Genomic DNA, 21128 nt, shown 5'->3' on the forward strand with positions numbered 1-21128 from the left:
GAGTTCAGTCTTCCTTTAATGGATATAAATTGCATGAAGGTACCATAACCTATAAAGCTGGTCTCTTATTGTATTGATAGGACACCTGGGCTAGTTTAAATTATTAAAAAACAAAGATGCAATGAACTTGTGCATAATCATCAGATTATTTCTATAAAGCAGTTTCTTGGTAATTTTACTTCTAATGAGTTAGCTGAAGGGTATGAGCATTTTCAATATACTCTGGAAAACTACCCTCCTAGATGTTACAACAATGATACTCCCACCTATAGCACGCAAGATGGGGTATGTTTAATTTGGAAATGCTTATTCAAAAATACAGTAGTTGTTTAACTTGAAAAAAAATTAAGTTGATTATTCTTGTGTGTTTTCTACCCCAGTTGATCACCTGCACCTCTCTCTGAGCATTTCTGTAAGTTATGAAACTGGGAGTCTTAGAACACATCTTATATGCGCATTTCCTGAACAGCATCTGGCACACAACTTTGCACAACATGCACTTTAAAACCATTTGTGGAATAAACATATATCAGTTAAATTAAAACTTCAAATCCTTTAATCCCAAATTACTAGTCACAGTTCTTAAGGAATTAAAAAACAAAAACAAAATCCTGCTCCTCCCTCAAAACATGTCCTGTATTACAGTAAGCAATTTTGTATAAGTTTAAAAAAAAGTCTTTTAATACAACTGACAAAATATTCTCTCTTTAGAATAGTTATGTTCAACGAATCTGTGAATCTTTATATCTTCATCTTACTTCCTAGGATTTCTAACTGTTTTAGAAATAAAAACAAGGGGGAGAAGTAGGGGAAGAGTTTATTGTAAAATATGAAGCCGCAATGATTCAAGCATGTGCATTTCTGCTTTATATTCCGAGCCAGAGCACAAAATGACTGGATATCCACATCAAGGCCAGTATCAAAAAAAAAAAAGAGAGAACCAACATGAAAATGATGCCACATTAAAATCTCTTTCTCTTGATGATTTCTGGCTTCCAGCTGACTGGATGCGTTTCTTCTGTCTAAAAACAGAAAAGTAAGTAAGTTAAAGTATCATTAGTTTGCTTCATACTAGTAACTTCTTTTCTAATGTAAATAAGGTAACTATTCTAAATTATATTACTTGGCATTACATGCTTAGTTCTTTCCCAATTTTAGGAATAGCTGACAAACATTTGGCAATATTTGAATCTAATGAAGGATGGATAGGTTCCCTACAAATTCATTTTACAGTTTTTCCTTTCAAAAGTGCTATTTGGATATTCTAGTAATATGAAACCTTATAATTCTAAAATTAATTTGCATAGCAATCTATTTATTTGTGGCTCTTCTTAGTGCAAGATTTTCCCAGTAACTGGAATAAGGAAAGGGGGAATAAAATTAAAACAACTATTTGTTGGCATCAGTGAAACCAATACAGAAACTATATCATAGCAGACACTATTTGAGATGAAAAATACTTTAAGGTTATAAAGATTATTTTCCCTTCTGATAATTTCAGTAATTTAAAATGAGAAAATACTGGTAAAGCTGGTATGGCTGATTTTACTTTAAAATGTATATGAAGTAGAAAACTTACTGCTGTATCGTCCTCTCTGTACACTTTAATGGTTTTATCAGCTTCAGCTGTTAGCAGCCGGCTTTCGGACTGATCAAAAGCACAAGCAAATATTCCTGATTCGCTGTCCAAAGACCCAGGCTGCACAGCTGCATGAACTCTCTGGAAATTGTAGCCAGTTCTCCAGTCCCAAAGATGCATAGTGCCATTGTCAGCTAGAAAGGAAAGAGCTAGTTAACTTGGTATTTGTACCACAATTCAGCTTGGCCAATATTTACTATGCACCATCTATTAGCCAAGCACCATGGCAATAATTACAGTTATAAAGATATATAGGACGCACACACTCAAACTTCTCTTAGTATTAGTTTGTTTACTTTCATTTGCGCTTAATTTAAAATTCATTTTATAGATCACAAAAAGCATCACAAAATGACATCCAATTCGTGAAATTTACAACCAAATTTTTGGTGATTCCCAGCATAAATCCCTAACTTAGATTTATCATGTGGGAATTCAAAGGCTAAACTATGAAATATGCTACATGTATTATGAATATGCATAGACACACATATGAACATTCAAACAGACATTAATCAGGCAAGTTCTGATGTGATGCAATGGTTTAGAAATTTTACCAATGCTTACTCATTTACTAAAAGAGAAAAAATGACATACTGAAACACGCATCATAAAAATCTTATTTTACCTCCAGATACAAGCACTCCATCAGAATTTACTGTCAATGTGTTAATAATAGCATTATGACCAGAAAGATTTTGAATGAAACTTCCATCAGGGAATTTCCACTGTTTTATGTTATCTGGAGAACCAGATGCAAATGTATAACTGAAATAAGATTAAAAATAATTAACAACAAAGTAAATCACGTTAAATAAAATGGTGGATTTAAAACGCTTACTACATTATACTTTGCATATGTACTTACTTGCCCTATAGTTTTAGCAAAATATTACTGTCATACCAAGAAGTAAAAAATCAAGATATATGTTCCAAGTTAAATCAGATTTTTAAATTATTTTAAATCCATAAATGTTTAATTTTCTTCTCATTTCCCCAGTGCTCTACACTGAGCTAAGCAATAAATACGCAAATCCTTACACTCATATCAAGGGCTAGGGCTATGCAACTATTTTGGAGAAATGGAGAACGAGAGAGGGAGAGAGAAAGAACAACAGGAAGAAAGGGAGAGAAGGAAAGAAACAGAGGGTGTGAAAAAGAAAGGGAGTGAGGAAGACAGGGAAGGTGAGGAAGGAGGGAGGGAATAACATTAAGAAAAAGAGGGAGGAGGAGAGAAAAGACAGGAATGTGACCTGGAAAGTGTCAGGTTGATATGACACAATAAACAATATACTGTGATATCGCCCTCTATCTCTTTGGGTAACCTGACTAAAATGTTAATGTTTCCTACTTTTTTTTCCCCTATGTATATTTATATTTATATTTTTTTCTATGTATGTATTTATGTATATACAAGATATATTTTTTCTCTCTCTATATTTTTATATATATATAGCATATATACAAAACTTCCTCAACAATTAAAACATCCTATATATATCTCAGTATTCAATAACATTTATGTCCAAAACATTAAATCTAGCTACTATTAGCTTCTAATGTGAGATGTAGCTTCAAACCATGATTTATTCAGTCTCACTTGACATCATCATTTTTCACCATGTAGGAAACTCCCCTTACCCTATATACGGTATGAAGCAAAATACTATATAGGGAAAATAAAAGTAATGCATGTTTGTAAGTGGCAGAAGCCTGCAATTGACAGTGGCTAAATGATTACCAAAGTAGTACTAATGCTGGTATTTCTGTACTACTATACACTAAAAACTAAGCAGAGAAGAGAAACTAACTAGGAAAATATACTTACTGTCTTGGATGTAAAACCACAGCCCTGACGGATTTTTTGTGATTTGTCAAGGTGACCCTTGTTTTTCCAGCCACCAAATCCCATAATCGTATTGTAGTGTCATGGCTTCCTATAATGAAAATACACACATATTCTCAAAACACAGATCAAAAAAAAGAATACAGAAGTTAAAAACATAAAATATGAGGCATTCTTCCATAGACACATACAACTAAATCAAAGTTAGATCAACTCTTGGCTAATTGCTTTACAGTTCCAAAAATTTTAGGCTGGTTTTAAATTTAATTCTTTTAAAAAAACTGCAATAAACACTTGATACACTATCAAATGAGCAGCTAGAACAAATGCAAATAACAAATAACTTCTGTTTTCCCCTAGTGGAGGGGGAAGGAAAAAACTAATGATTTTTTAGTTAACTACATCAAGCAAAATACATCAATACATCCATTTATTTTTAGTTAATAAAATACATCAATACAACTAGAAGTTATTTTCTAGTCTTAAAGATCCATTGTTATTAACCTTATTTTAAGCAAAACAAGAGTCAAACCAGCTCTAAAGGTTATTGGTCTCAGGATATTTTATCTTCCAACTTCAGCAATTTCCTAGATCAGTAATGGTGATACTATGAAACAATGCTTTGTTATATCTAACAGCATCACTTTGTAGTCAGCTATTACATGATACTGTGTATGACATATTTTATGATATGTAAAAAGTATGAGATAAAAACAAAATGAAATCTTATCACAATAAATTTCAAGTGAACACAGAAACACTGTATCCATAATACAAAGCAAGTCACAGTGAATGTGAAAAGTATAATCATAATGTATTCTGATATGAATATGCTGTAAACTTGGGAAGTATCAATCATACCAGTAATAATTTGTGGTTCTGCAGCCTGACACCTCACTGTAGCAACTGCATTTGTATGTCCAGATAATGTGTGTACACTGGCTTTAGTTCTCACATCCCAAATCTGTAAAAATATATTAGACATACTGTCAAAGAGAACAGGTATTCACATCTCAGGCAGGTAACTATCAATTCAAGGCTGGGAATTTACTAGACAACTGTGCCTGAATATAATGAAAAATATGCTTAAATTAAAGATAAGGATCTGTAAGCTGGCCGGGGAACGTAGTTAGGAGGTAGCTGACTCGGGGGGAGAAAGCTAAAAGATAAAGACACTGGAAGTCCAAGATTGGGTATAATGGGACAACTGAATCAAACCGCCAATGGATAATAATCGTGATGACAGAATGGAATATGCCATTTTCACATTTCAGAGCCAGGGCACTTCCGATAATAAACATGGTGACGGCACAGAACTGTACGTGAGGGTGATAATAACAGGTAAATTGAGAAACTGGGAGACTAGGGTATTAGTGGGCCAAGGCAAACATTTTTAATTCTTTATCAAACAGTATATGACTCCAATGCCAAGTATACATACTGTAAAATGCAGTATGTTCATAGATAAACACAAAGCTCTGTTCCATTTACCCGTGCAGTTGAATCTCGACTACAGGTTACCAACACATCAATTGTTGGGTGCAAATCCAAACCATACACCGCACTTAGATGTCCATGATAGTGCCTTATAACCTAACAACAAAACAGTAATGTTAAAATGTCTAATTAGAAAGAAAAACAGTGACTGATAAAGCTTGAACCCTTAACTCCAAGCTCACCTTATTATATTCAAGATCCCAGCACTTGACTTGCTTGTCTTCTCCACAGGAGAAGAGGTACGGGCTCCTCGTGCTCACAATGACACCACGCACTGTACTGATGTGCCCAGTTAATGACAGTTTTAACTTGCCACTAGCCAAGTCCCAGATCTGCAATCAAGGAATATTCAGTTTTTCTTTTATGTTGATTATGCCAAAGCAAATTTTTAGAATGTTGATGTTAAAATTAAGTCTTCAAAATGCGAAAGATATAAACATATAAAAATTTAGAAAAATCTGAAAAATGACACTCCTACCAGCAGAAATAAAAGCAGGGAAAAAATAGAATTAAAAAGTGTGTTCAAGCTGGGGAAATATTTGCATAGGTAATGAAAGGTTCATATTATTAATCTATAAAAGGATATCATTGACAATGAAACTATGAATACCACAGTATTAAATTAGCCAAGGATGGCAACAACTTTAAAAAAACAAATGCTTTGGAAAGGAAAGTCCATCAACAGATGAATGGATAAAGAAAATATGGTATGCATATACAATGGAAGATTACTCAGCCACAGAAAAGAATGAAGTATCACCATTCATTCCATGGATGGTCCTTGAGGGCATTATACTAAGTGAAATTAAGTAAGAAAAAGACAAATACCCTTTGACTTTACTTATATGTGGAGTCTTAAAAAAAAAAAGAAAGAGCTCACCAATATAAGAACAGATGGTGGTTGCCAGAGGTTGGGGGTGGGGTGGGATGAAGTGAAATAAGCCAAAAGGTACAAACTTCCAGTTATAAATAAATCATGGCATGTAATGTACAGCAATGGCAACTACAGTTAATAATACCATATGCACATTTAAAAGTTGCTAATAGATCTTAAAGAGTTCTCATCAGAAGGGGAAAAAATTCTAAAGCTATGTATGGTGACAGATTTAACTAGACTTACTGTAGAGATCATTTTGCAACATATACAAATGCTGAATCTTTGTTATACACCTGAACCTAATATAATGTATAATGTATGTCAATTATGTCAATAAAAATACGTGTATATATTTTTAAATACCTAAAATCTGCTTTATAAGGTTATCAAAAAGTACAATCTCACTAGAAAAATTTTATATATAGTTTCTAAAAGATTAGATACCCATTTCTGCTTATCATATTAGCAGTTATTTTTAAAGATACACAATGTGTTAAAAAGATTCTTCCATACACTACAAGTATCAATTCACCCATTTTGGAAAATAATTTGTACTTTGGCTGTCAAATTCAAAAACATCTGACCCATTAATTCCATTTGTGGGGATCTAGAATAACAAAGTAATTTAAAATGCAGAAAAGCTTTTGGCACAAAGATTATAGCTATCATAGTGAAAATCAGGAAACTGAAAACTTTAATATCCAACAATATTAAAACATTATATATCAAGCATGATTTTAAAAGATACACATTTATTCCCACAGGAAAAAAGTTCAGAAGGAAATGCATCAATACATATGCTCAGAAATAAATACTAAAAAGTAATCATTACAGTATCTGAGAGTGACAGGATTATGTGTGTGCCTATACTCTTTTATACTTCTCTTTATTTTCCACATTTTTAATTGATGAGACTGCTTTAATTTTGTAACCAGAGAAGGGAAAAAACTTAAATATCAAGGAATTAGTGGCAAGTAGTCAACAATGTTTGGAAAAAAATTATTACTTAAATACAACTTTCAAACAGGTATTTATTGGGAACTTTGGTATAGATAATAATTTTACTCCACATTCAGATCTAAAAAAATATCAAGGAACAGCAATTTCCACCAGAGGAAATAACTTAAAACAAGTTAAATTTACATGGCAAACACAAAGTCATGTCTGTTTTTTCAGTACTTCCTTATTACCTTTATAGTTCTGTCAGCAGACCCAGTAACAAACCACTGATTTCCAGGTTCCACAGCAATACATCGAACCCAGCCAAGATGCCCACTGATCACCTGCATTAAAAGAAGGGAGAATGAGCACACTCATTACATGTAAGTTAAAGCTTATTCAATTTCAAAACATTACACATAAAGTTTATTCAAATTTGAATTATACCCTTCTCCACATCTTCAAATGTTAAGTTCATAAGATTAGCTAACTATTAGGCTTTAGAGTAAGTATTAAGTAATCTTTAATTGTTAATGGATACATAATTTCTGGTTTACCTGTATAGCAGACTACTACTCAGCAATAAAAAAATAATGTGTTAATACATATAAGAGCTTGGATAAATTCCAAAGGCATTAAGTGAAGGAAGTCAGTCTTAAAAGGTACATACTATACAACTCCATTTAAATGACAAAGTTCAAAAGACACAACTACAGTATGCAAAACAGATGAATGGCTGCTAAAGGCAGCAAATGGTGTTGCTAGAAAAGAGTAACACAGGGGTGACTTTTAAGTTGATGGAATGTCTAAGTCCTGATCGTGTTAGGTGTACCCAAACACGTATCTATTAAAATTTACTAGGCTGGTACACCAAAAAAAGTCCATATTACTGTATGATAATTAGACAAGCAAAATTTAACATAAATATTAAATTATGTGCAGCTGTCGGTTTCCCCAGTATGTACATTTTTAATTATTTTAGCTTAATTGAAAAGATCATTGGTAGGGCCAAAGGTATGTCCCTGGCTATTATTCCCCCCCTTGGCCTTGATATTAACACCTCACTTTCCTAAACTTACTTCAGCTGCTCTCCACATTTAGAGGCCTTTTATCAGTATTTTATATAAAAGCAAGTTTAGCATTGGCTTAAAGAAGTCTCCTTTCCAAGATCTCTCTTAAGATACTGCCTAAGCACCTGAGATCACTTTCCCAGTTTTCACATTCACTCCTTTTGTTCCTCATTCTATTCCTCAGCTCCTGCCCACTGGGAAGCCGCGAGCTTGCTTCACACACAGGGACGCTGTGCACATTCACTCACCCTGTAGAGTTTCCACGGGGGGTGCCACTGGGGTTTCGGCATCGTAGGGGCCTTTTTAGCCACAAGTGCAGAGTTCTTGGCATTTCCACCCTCAACAGCAACCTGGACACAGAACAGATTTCACTATATTACCTAAGGTTTCATGTTATCAATTCAAAAATGGAAATTTGAAGAAGGAACTTATGAAACTTTTTTTCCTTGAATGGAGAGGAAGAGATAACTAAAAATGTCTGCACAACTAGAAAATGAGTCTAAGACTTCTGATCAGAACTATTTTCTGTATGTTAATTTTAATTTTGAAAAGCAATTAAAAAATCTCAAAGCAGAACATTAGAATTAAGAGCATATATCACTGTTCATGGGTTCAAAACCAAGCTAGGCCAATTACTAGCTGCTTGACTTCGGTAAAAACTATGGAAACTTTGTGCCTCATTTGTAAAATGGAGGTAACAGTGTCTACCTTATCCAGTTGTTATAAAGATTAACAGAGCAGAAAATGCCTTATGTAAGCTCCTATTATTAGAGTAGATTAATGCCATTGCTTTTCACTGTCATTCTAACATTGATTTAATATTGCAAAAGAGAAACTGGTATTGTCTTCTATTTAACTTCCAAAAAAAAAATTACTTTAAAATATGCTATGCCATCAACTGTTAGCATCCATCCATCCTCAAAAAGCTTACATTACATCCTTTTAAGGAGTCAGAATGCCTGGGCAGAGAGACCTATGAAGATCTAAAGAAAAAAATATGGTGGGAAGACTTCAGATTCATTTACTTCACAAAGCCAAATCAACTGCATATTAAAACGAGGAAGTAAAGCCTGCATTTATTTCAGTGACGGCATACTAAAATAAACTGTGTATTTCCAGGTATTCTTTCTATAGTACCTTCACCAATAACAGCAGCAGCCTTTTACCTTGATGTATTTCTAAACACTCATTCATAAGACACTACTTGTATAGCTCATGAATATTATATACTAATAGTACTCAACTCTAATTGTATAAAACTTAAGTTTAATAAAAAATATTTTCACATCTAACTCATACATTTCAGAATAATATTCCCTGTATTTTTTATAGTGAGTGAAGTGCAATATCACATTATCTCCATCAAAATAAATGTTATGTACAACATGCAAGTAGAGAGCTAACAATTTGAAATTCTAAAAAATATGTCAATTCACTAGCAAGGTAAATTTTAGGGCTATGAAATAGTTCAAGTTGCTACTTAAACAACTGCAAGGAAAATGTTCATTTATTTAATACTTAAGGTAAGACTAATGGGAAAAAAGTATGGCAACAAATCCCAAAAGTTAGAAACCTAACATGATTTGTCAGATTTGTCACAGAGAAGCTTACTGAAGTCATCCCTGCAGGCTGTGAACGGTCAGAAGCCCCAGGATGGCGATATTCACCTCCAGCAGGTGCACCACGATTTGTATCAACCCTAAGGCAAAAGAAACATTACAGTATAAGTAATTAATGTCTCCACCTATGTGTTCTGCAGAACCAACTCTTTATATTTTAAATTTTGTTAAGCTGTGATAAAGGAAAAGATCATGTAATACACAATTAGAAACAAATTTTTAAAAAAGGAGAAAAAAATGTGAACAAAGAACTATGCTCTCAAAATCTTTCTAGTTAGAAACCTAATATTTCATACCTAGTCTGAGAAGAAGGTAATGCCACAGCTAAGGACTGTGCAGCGGATTCACTTGGCATTCTTTGGATCTTAGTATCTGCTGTCAAAGCAACCCCTGTTAAAATTTAAAATAAATAAAATATCAGTTCTTCTAGTTGCTATTTTTGTTTTCATTTACAATAAAATACTGGAGGAAAATTTATCCAAAAGGTAATGGTGATTATCTCCAGGTGGTGATACTACAAATACTGATTATGTTCTGCATATCTTTTGTTTCTAACTTTTTTACAATAAACAATGCTTAATACAATGTATAACAAAAAAAGATTTAATCATAACCAGTTTGGTATTAAGACCCAGAGTTAAATTTGTTAAACAGTAAAGTTAAATTTCAAGTATCTTGGGATATTACCTACAGATATAAAAATTATGCAGTTCCCCAAATACTAACAGAATGTTTCAAGGGTAAATTACTACAATAAGAAACACTAAAGAAGCACCAACTTGCCTATACTTTCCATACCAAAATTACTAGAACCTAGACATACTGAAGCTTTTTGTTCTCCAACTTGTTTACTGGCCACTCTGTATGCCAATACCCACACACACACCAGGACATGTTTCTATCATACCTACTTATATACTAATACTGCTATCATTTTTATAAGCTTGATGATATTTACATGTCTGTCTAAACCTCTGTATAATAAACTTGTGTTAGCCTAGAGCAGTCTTTTTGTCTGAGTTTCCAGCACAGTGTCTGAAAATACACAGGTGCTTAAGAATATTTTCTGAGTAAGTGCACATTATACTGAGTATCTAAAAGCTGAGCCTGGATGTCTAGCTACTGAGTTTAGCCTGAATTTTATAGGCAGTGGGAGTCATATTGGCTCCTTCAAGGACACATACGTGACAGTAAGACATTTCCAATATGCAAGAGCTCACATACCAGGTCCTGGTGGATATGGATGTGTACCCGTTACCAAATACTCAACTTCTTGTCCTTAAAAAAAAAAAGAGAGAGAAAAAAAGAAAATTCATCAATGGCAAATTTAACTTATATACAAATATTATGTTTTAATGAATTAAATAATAATTATAAAGGGATTTCTCAAATTTTCCAACTAAAACACAGCCTCAGAAATAAGTTAAGTTGGATATTTTTGTTTTGACTCCTGAAGACCACGTACACAGCTATTTCCTTGAACATTTTGTTAACACGGTATCAAGAAAGCTTGTGCATTTGCTGTATTTGCAATGGTGTATACAGAGGTCATCCTATCAACAATTCACCCTGGTTTTACTTCCAAGCAAATGATGTCCCTGGGGAATCTTGGATTATCTTTATTCACTACAATTTCAGTATTTAATATCATCTTTCTGAATTAGAGCCAAAATGGATAGTCTCCCCACAGGTTAGCAATTTCTCCTTCAGTCTCCACTGTGACCTTTCCTATATCCTAAGAATTTCTGCCATCATCATAGCACCACTTTTTTACATCCTGTAAGAAAAAAAAATTCACCAACTAATAATCTTACTTTCTATTCCAATGAGGAAGTCAAAACATCCATTTTAGTACTAGTATTGCTATTTAATAGGACACTCTAATTAGTCCTTCCAGGAAGGGTACTAATAAGATATATCATTTTTCTATTTTTAAAATTCACATATAAGCCTTGACGTTTCTGACAGTGCCACACTCACCTTGATTGGCAGGATATTGTTTATGACCATATGAATCTGATGCATTCTGAGGACACTTCTCTTTAAAATTTTCTTTCGAAGTAGGCATATGCAACACAGGGCCATACTCATTACGCAGCTTTACTGCCATTTTTCTTTTGTGGCTATTTAAAAATTATGAACATAAGAATGTATCTTTGAGTACTTTATATATTGACCAATGTAAATATATTCACAGACAGCCAGGAAACAAGTACTTAAATAGCTTTTACATATTTAAAAAGCTATTTAAGTAGTTTTTTAATTTGAAAAACTTTTTACCTAATCACATAGGAAAAGTTTTTAATATTTTAAAATTAAACAGTATTGTAAAAAGCTAAAGCGCATTTTCACATTTGTGCACAAGCCACGACAGAGCATCCACATGAAACTGCTACATATTTTAGTTTGTTAACCAATATATACAATCTTTCATGATGAGTTATCAAGGGTCTATATGATTTAAAAACATACAGAATTAATATATCTTTTTAAAAACGTCAGTCAACAAACTTCCCTTCAAATGCCTAAATATAATAGTAAAAGCTTCTATATAACCTTTACTGGATGTGCCTAAAAAGATTAGTTAGAACTAATCAAATATTAGTTGACCTACTTAATTAGCTCAGTATTTTTAAAAGAAATGCACTTATCATACAACTTTTAAGAATAGCCCACTTTATAAATTAAATATAAATGCTTGTCTGAGGAATTAAGTAGATTTTAAAAGGGTAAAGGACAAAGAAGGAATGCTGCACATAATGCAATCCCAGACTGCAGCAGGAGATGAAGAACCAAATATATGTCAACACTCAAAAATCTTCACCATACTAACGAGAAAAGATGGGAGTAGAGGTACTGGCCAGGTACAATTTCAGCTCAGCAAGGCTCTGAGAGCAGTGGGAAGCTGAAAGCACATATACAGTGATTGATTATAAAATATAATACCTAAAAGGGACTCTCCTAATTACTGGGTATTTGTAAATGCAATTAATTAATGGGATATTTACTGTACAAGTTAAGGCCAAAAAGTTCAATCAGCTTCAATTATACCCAAAAACCACTCATTATTGAGTAGATTTCGTCTGAGTGCCAGTATTACTCACTCATCCTCAAAGGTCCCCTCTCCTTGCTCTCTTCCCCAATATTAGAAGTTTAAATATTAGCAACTGAAAAGGAACTATACCTACCTCTCTTCATCCAAAGGCACAGGTTTTCCATTATCAGCTACAAACATGTCATGGGTCCTCTTCAATGACCTGAATACCAGTGTGTGCACAGAATGTTTCTGTACCTCCTAGAAAGAAAGAGTGTAATTACATATCTAGTTATAAATCACAGAAATCTTAACCGAAATTAAAGCCAAATTAGCTCTCCACTTTACATGTTTAAATATGTAAAACACATTGTATCATTCACCACACCTATTTGTAGCAAGCTATAGGAATCAAGTTCAGAGAACAGGAGGAAGCTCCTCCATGGCCAGAGCCCCAGGTATATCAACTGAGTGATGCCTAAGATTAGTCATTTATTCCATAAGTATTTACTGAGCTCTTACTATGTGTCTGGCAGATATTGTGCTAGAAGCTAACTATAGAATAATGAAAAGGCAGTCATGGTTCCTGTGCTCATGAGGAAATTAGAAAAAGCAAAATAACTCAACATTATAGCAATTACTGTGAAGGAAACCAGCGAGGGGCTGAAACAGAGAATGCAAAAAGAGCTTAAGAGAGTTACGAAAGATCTCTCTGAGGTGGTATCTAAACAGAGAGGGGGGTAGCCTTGCACAGAGCAGAGGCAAGAACAATCTGCACAGAAAGAAAATACACTGGTGTTCAGTAACTGAAATAATGCCAGGAGCTGCTGGAGTTGTACAGGTTCAGTGAGAAAGTGGATTGTGATGCAAGATGAGGTTCCAAGGGAAGACAAGGTCCAGATCAGGTAAGTTTCTTTTTAAACTACTGCAGCAGTCTGTATTTTTGCTCCAGTAAGTTTTAAGCAAGCAAGCAACATCAACTTAAGTTTTAAACAGATCAATTCAATTCATGGGGTGGGTGGGATGGGGGCGGTGGATAACAACAATGGAAGCAAGACCAGCTGGAGGTAACACACTAGCCCAGGAGGAAGATGATGTTGGTCTGAGTTCAAGTGATGGCAGTGGATATAGACGGACAAGACTGGTTAACAGAGCAATTGTTAAAGCTAGGGAAAGATGCAAAAATTGAAGATTGGCAGGTTTTCCCGGGAAAGAACTGCAGAAACAAAGTGACCACCAGGGAAGAACATCAGCCCTTTGGAACAATCACTGAACCCTGCAGGCGGCGAGAACGAGCGGAGGAACAACGGCAGAAGCTCCGCCTCGGAGCGCGGCGGCCAGCTCAAGTGCCCCAGGGTCAGATGAGGACTGGAGAAATTATCTCAGGCTTCTCACCCGGACGGAACGTCCAACTCTTGCTCTTACCCAGTCTCCCTCCTTCTCTTAAAACCTTAAGAAAACATTACCCGGCCTCGCCCAAACAGCCTCCCTTCGTAGCCTCTGCTCTCCCCAAACTCCCCTAGATCCCCCACGCTCGACGCCAAAGAAAGACAAGCCATAAACAAACGACTCCTCAGCGTCCAGGCGTCACTTTACCTCGACCATGATGCCGTAGCGCAGCCCGCCGCTGCCGCAGAAAGAACACTAATCACCGATGCACAACCCGCCGCCACAAGCATGCAGTCCCATCCGGAATCGGGCGCCCAAGCGCCGGATGTGACGTAACACGCGCACGCGCGCTGGTCGCACGCCGGCCTGGGGTCGACCCCGAGCCTCGCTCCTCGGCGCCGCCCCTGGGGCGGGGTCTCGGACAGGAGTGGAGGCCCTGAAGGGGCGTGGTTAAAGGTTTTACTTGCTTTTCCGAAGGAATGTTTAATACCTTTTGCTTTACTCTCAGCCTTAAATACGTTGGTTTAGGGTTGTGTTTGTTCTTTTCCCCGGAAGCTTAATGCTTTTCTAGAGGACCTTAGGAATCAGTTGCAGGGAGGGTCTGGAGAGAGCGAAGCCGGTCAGCGCTAAGGCCTTCCACCGTCCCGGCCTCGTCGGGAGTTCCCCTCCGCGGTTTATGTGGCTTGGTTCCGCTACTTGGCTAAACTTATTTGGAAACATTTACACGTCTTTGTAGCCTTAGCATTTAAAAGCAATTCCAGTAAACGTTTGTTGAATGAATATCGTGGAATAGTTGTTACAAATTGAGAAACTTCTCAAGAGTTTTTTAACAGCATAGACAAAACCCCGAATTTATTTTCTGCTACATAAAGAAATTTTGAAAACTCTCTCAAAACTGCTTAGCTCTTGGCCATTTCCTTGTTGTCTGCTGATTAATTTGGCATCAGCAGTGCCAGGATACGGCTTATCAAAGCTGGTGGAATTAAAACACAACTGGAGAGTTGAGCTATTTTTATTAATGTTCTAGGTAAAAAGAACAAACTGAAGGAGTTGAACATTTGTAAACTTGGCTAGACAAACACTTAAATGACTCTGCTTGGGCCTTAACGCTAATCAGTTCTACAGAACTTGTCCCCAGAGCGTACTGAATATACTTTGAAAAGGGGAGAAAATCTATCAAAAATTTAGCAATGTGAATTATAGTCTCATTTTGAAATTATTGATTTTTAATTCATTAAAAGCAGGTCATATTTCTACTTGAAATTCCAATCATCTCTGAATTTGAGTGTGAATTTGGCCTAAGTACTGTTTTCTATAACAGTGGCTACTGGCAGTAGGCTTTGCAAAGAAGTGACATAAGTTCAAATGATACATATTACAAAATATATACTTGGAACGCTAAGTTATGTTTTATCTATAGACAGTAATAACTATACAAAAGAGCATGATTTTAAATACCAATAAAATTATAGAAATATAAACAAGATCCTAATACATCTATGGTAATATAGTAACTGTCCAGCTAGGTCTGTTAACATGTTAGTTAATCATCCTGAAAAAATTTGTAACTAAAAACTCATTAAAAAAATTGTAGTAATTGAGGCCAATTGTACTAATTATGCTCCTTTTAAAAGGTCTCTTGAATCTATAAAGTTACATTTCCACTTGAAAGTTTTGGATAGATAGAATTCAGTGAACCTATTATCTAGTTCAGGGATCCATGGATTACCTATATTGTATGCAAACTGTGTATTTATATAAGAACCTGAATTTCTTTCTGGTGAAGTTATCTATAGGTTTCTTCGGATTCCTAAAAGGATCCAGGACTTAGAAAAACTTAAGAATCTGTGTCCTAGCAGACACACTAGCTGCCTTATTTGAACAGTAGGGGTCACTGCTGCTCTTCATAAGGATAGGATTTTTCCCTAAAACAGACATGATGCATATGGATGTAAATATTTTTAAGTCTTTACAGTGTAGAACAAATAGTACAAATTTTAAGGAAGCCTTCCATCCTTTCTTAATCTACCTTTTTTTACTCAGCAATGCAGAAGATCTCTTTACTCTCTTTCAAATACTTGAGTCTTTTGCTCTTGAGTAGAGATAAAAGGTCACATGAGTGTAGATTCAGTATCATTTTCATCAGTTTTTTTTGTAGGAAGTGTTTTCTGAAATTTATACTCACCAAAAGATGGATACTATCTCTTCTTCCTGTTTCTCTCCGTTTAGAGAGTTAAATATATACTCTTTTTTAAATACTACTCTATACCAGTATTCTTTACAGTTGTTTGGCTCAATATGTCCTTTTCCCAGTGAATTTCTGATTTTTAATTCCTTACTAACTCAAAAGGGAGTAATGGTAGACGTTATTGTTTCTTTTTTGAATTTCTGAGGTCAGAACTTTTGAAAAAGAACACTTGGACATTTCTTCCAGGAGTTTGGTCTTTGTTTATTACAATGCTAAAAATGGACCCCAATGCTAGGTAGTGTTAGCATGCGCTTTCTGGTAACACAGTTGAGAGGAAAGCTACCAGACTACAGGAGACAGTGAAGGAGCTATTCTCACAGCTAATGCTTGGGACAACCTGGGACATAATTAAGCTGCACTGTCAGTTGTAAACATCTTAGAAAGATGTGTGTGTGTGTGTGTGTGTGTGTGTGTGTGTGTGTGTGTGTGTGTGTGTGACAGAGAGATGAGAGAAGTGATGCATATCACAATTTTTTTGTCTTCTACATAATGAAGTCCCATCCCGTATCACAAAAACAAGTGTCAAAATTCAACATGATCATAACTTTGTGTTTCTACTTTTGCACAAATGTTTATGTTGGCACAGAAAAAAATAGCTATGTGCTGTTTCCAGTTTTTTATATACTACTATGTTTGATAGTAATATTTGTTTAATTGTCTGTATTCCCCAACAGGTATATGCAGTATGACATGATATTCACCATCATACACCCAGCATCTAGTTGATTGCAACTAATAAGTTTTCAATGTTTGTTGAATGAATAAGAAAGGTGTTAAGTTTTAGACACTTAAATAACGGGGATGAAAGGCATTGAGACCTTAATTTTGATATGGAATAGCAGGTATTTATAGGAAGGATACTGTGTGTGTTCAATATGTATGTTACATGCTCACCCTAATATTTCAGCAACAATTAATTTAATCTTAACCTTTGTGTGTAAAGCAGAGAATTGCTTATATGAGGACAATCTTTCTGATCTTTGTACATTTTATGAAAATGAATTATTTTCCATGATTTTTAGGTAAATTAATGCCAAATTTTACTTAGTTTATATAAAACAACTCTGACATTAAGTTATAAAATACTAAATTTGTTTGTAAAAATATAATTTTCAAATATGGGTTTACTTGACAAAAACTTCTTGACATTAAAGATATTGTAACAGCTTGGTATGGTGATAGCTGCTACCTAGAATTGTCATGTATATAAATGTTGAATCACTATGTTGTACACCTGAAACTAATGTAATGTAATACTGTGTGTCAACTACCCTTCAATAAAAAATAATTATCTACAAAAAAGAAAAAAAGAATAAGAAATGAGATAGAAATGAAAGAATTAAGAATATCTTATGACAATACAATATAAATTTTGGAGACTGAAAAAAAAAACTTCTTGACATTAATAACAAAGAAGATGAAAGCATTTCATTGTTGGAATACTTTACTATAATAAGTTAGACATTTTTTAGACTGTCTTTTAAAAATCAATACCAAAGTCAGCATCACGTTTATAGAGTAACATTAAAAACATTCTCATTAGCCACAAAACAAGATTTCTTGCTATCACTATTGGAAACATTAAGAATTCACTGAAATATCCGAATACAAAATAATATTCAAAGAATCAATAGCTTTCATATATGCAGTTAAAAAATATAATGTGGAGAGTGATATTTATGACAGCAATAAATGAAAACTGTGCAAGACCTAGAAAAAATATTAAGGGACACACACAAAAAGGATTTGAATCCATGAAAATGCATATATTATTCCTGGATAGGAAACACTCAAAATTATAAAAATTCCTGTTACACCATTAATATTTTGCCAAACATGTTTAACAGAAAATATTTTTAATTTAATTTAAGAAATAGTTATTAAATAGTGAAAGTTTTTTAAACAAATGTTACTAAAATACTCCAAATTAAAAGTTTTCATTTCTACAGAATTTTACTGCTGGTACTATATATTTAATGTGTAAAAATTTCTGGTGATTTATTACACTGTTTGAAAATACGGTTTCTCTTTCTAATGCACAATTTATGCTTTAAAAAAAGTCTGATTTCTGAAAATTTGATATTAATTTTTCCTTTGGATTAGTTCAGCAAACCCAGAAGCCATCTCAGCCTAACTTACCAAAAGATAACGGGCATGGGTACTTTAAGAAGGACGTTAGGTGTCACAGATTTGACAGAAGAATCAAATGATCAAATTTAGACGTTTTGGTTACTTCTGCTGTTGAGGTTCGTAGGCTTTCTCTCTAGAATGTGCATGAGTGTGACATGAGGCCAATGAACCTGATTCTCTGCTTATTTCTTTTGCAAGCATTAAATTGAGGGAGAGAAGCTGATAGGGCTAGCTACCACTAGGTCAGGGACCTGTAGTAGAGGGTCAGGGTAACACAGTACTAATAGGACAACTGGAACCCTACTTCCGCATCTTAGTGGTCATTCCAAGAGAAAAACACTCCAACAGGTTTTCATTACACCCTTTGCGGTTTTAAGTCTCAGTGTAACAGAAGCAGGAGAGCATCTCTAGTTTTCGTGGTCAGCGTTGGGTTGAAGAAGAAAATGTCCCGTTTTCCCGCTTATCGCCATGCTCTGTATCAGCTTCCTTAAGAGAAACAACTAACGTCTTCCAGGTCAATAGAGGGAGACTCTCCACCAGAGACAGAGCTGGCCCCTATTCTTCCCTGCAATGGGCTTTCCCATTGTAGGTGGCTAACCAGTTACATCTGTCGTTGCCGTATGGGTCTCAGCCTTGCTTGGGAAACCTGGATCCAAGCTAGACTCTAAGTATTAATTTTCCCTTTCATCATGGTTCTCAAACTGTAGCTCAGGATAAGACAAGAAAAATATACACAGTGACTGACAAATGATTTAGTAATGTCTCAAAAGGTTACGCTTATTTAGACAAAGAGAGTCTGTATTTCATTTTGTTCATTCAATCATTCATTCATACATTCATAAACTTGTTCAACAGATATTATCAAATACCTACCATGTGCCAGGTGTGTGATATAAACCATACAGTCATTTGAACCACAAGTTTCATGTCCCAAAGTTTTTTTCTTTCAAGACCCTTTTCCCTCTAAAGAAGGTCAGGTACTTATATTACGGTTCCCAAAGCCTCACTTTCCCTGTCTGAGGCTCAGTGCATGTTATTATAAGTAGTTTTTATTTTCTGTCTTCCACTCTAGACATAAACCTTCATGAGTACAGACTGCTTGTCTGTCTTGGTCACCAAAGTGAACCCCCAACACACTGCCTGCTGCAAAGTTAGATGTTCTATATTTGATGAACTCAAATTGTCTTGTTCTCTGTACACTGGAGCTAACATGACTTGTAAAAGTACCAATAACAAGAACATTGACAATCAGTGTCCACAAGTCTGTCCTTCATGCCAGAGAGCTGCTGGGCAGGACAGAATATCTCAGTTCTATCACTGATTTACTGTCCTTGACTTATGTAACAGCATCAGCTAATAGGAAGAACACTGCCCTATCGACCTGAAACGTAACAGAACAAATAGTACTCCCTCCCACCTCCACCAATGGCATCAACATTTTTTTTAAATGTAGTATTTTAGTAGCAGAATCTCTGAAAATATATTTCTTCTCTATAAAAATATGGTAATTTACATAAAATATGTGATATTAGGCACTTCAGAGTGTTAGTGTAGTTGTACATAACTCTAGGAAAAAATATCTAACAAGAGCTAGAATTAAAATATTCATAGTTATTATCATGCATCGGTTATGCCTTTCACATAGACATGAATATCCACACCCACATCCATATATATAAGGGTGAAAATAAAGGCTAAAATGAGGGTGCCAGTCTGAGACATTATAGTCCTGAGACAATGGGCTGGCCAAAACAAGCAAACCAAAAATGTACAGATACATTCTTTACAATGTTTATATTTTGTTGGGCTATATAGTATAATGGGCACAGAGCAGAAACTGCAGGGTCAGCCAGACCTGTGTCAAGTCCTGGCTCCAGTACTTACTACCTGTTATGTCTTGTGCAGTTTACTTAACCTCCCTGACCCTGTTTCATCATCTGTAGAACTTAGTGGTTTCACAAATTAAGGTAAATAATTATCAGAGCTTGGCATCTGAGGTATGTTTCAGTGAAGGCTAGTTCATTCATTCATACTACAGTTTTTTACTGAATGCCCTCTATGTCTGTCTTGTTCCCCAAAGAGTCCCAAGTCCCAGCCCACTGTCACATAGGAGGTTCTCAAGAACTATTTGTGGAATGAATGTTAAGTCTCTGCTCTTATGGCATGTATGTTCTAGTAGTTTCTTTCCATCTTCCTGCTGATGATGGCAAGAATGCCAATCATAGTAGAAAAAAAAGTGGGAATGTAAAGGAATTTTCATTTTAATGTTGTATGATATCCTATTATATGTTAGAAAAAGCTCTCAAACATTTAATAAAAAAAATAAAAAAAAAACTTCTAGAAATCAGGTAATAGCTCTATTGTTAGTTGGTGAAATGTCAGTGCTCAAAACCGAAGTAACAATAAGACAGTGTTACCTCAAAAGAAAAATATTGTTTTAGTCTTTTCAGGTAGTTTTTTTAGAATCAGAATCTGACATCATTAATATAATATCTGTACTTAAAGTACAGATTATTAAAATGAACTTTTTCTCAGTTACATTTTGAAAAATATATTCTTCATATTCTTGCATCTTATTTTAATTAATGCCAGCACACATTCTTGCTTTTATGGTCAGATTGTGTATTTCTCTAAGAAAAATTAAAATTAAGCTAATCTTAAAGTGTTCTTATATACTCTAATACTCTATTTAAAGTACTAATAAATGGGACACATAATTGGAACAATCCAACCGTGTATTTTACTTAATTTAAACTCAATATTTTGCTTCTATAAATCTGAGTTAAAAGAATTTGGGAATGCAACCTTTGTTACCAAGAACAGAAAGAAATTTAGTGGAT

At 34.7% G+C, this 21128-nt stretch overlaps 1 protein-coding gene across 3 annotated transcripts; it reads right to left on the reverse strand.

The window, feature by feature from the left end:
- Window positions 1-801: 801 nt before the first annotated feature.
- Window positions 802-19504, reverse strand: PLRG1 (pleiotropic regulator 1). 3 transcript variants are annotated; one of them, XM_036887872.2, is made up of 15 exons: window positions 19162-19504; window positions 12676-12782; window positions 11468-11610; window positions 10712-10765; window positions 9784-9877; window positions 9480-9567; window positions 8117-8218; window positions 7050-7142; window positions 5165-5314; window positions 4977-5078; window positions 4347-4449; window positions 3468-3576; window positions 2268-2407; window positions 1580-1773; window positions 802-1022 (listed from the first exon to the last, which is right to left on the reverse strand). In XM_036887872.2, the coding sequence occupies exons 1-15, from the start codon at window positions 19213-19215 to the stop codon at window positions 963-965; spliced, it is 1593 nt and encodes a 530-aa protein (XP_036743767.1). In that variant the 5' UTR covers window positions 19216-19504; the 3' UTR covers window positions 802-962. The 3 variants fall into 3 exon arrangements, with proteins under 3 accessions (XP_036743767.1, XP_036743768.1, XP_036743771.1); XM_036887873.2 differs by lacking the exon at window positions 19162-19504 and adding an exon at window positions 14118-14263; XM_036887876.2 differs by lacking the exon at window positions 19162-19504 and adding an exon at window positions 12321-12392.
- Window positions 19505-21128: the final 1624 nt, after the last annotated feature.

The sequence above is a fragment of the Manis pentadactyla genome, chromosome 1 (assembly GCF_030020395.1).
Source record: "Manis pentadactyla isolate mManPen7 chromosome 1, mManPen7.hap1, whole genome shotgun sequence".
Taxonomy (NCBI): Eukaryota; Metazoa; Chordata; class Mammalia; order Pholidota; family Manidae; genus Manis; species Manis pentadactyla.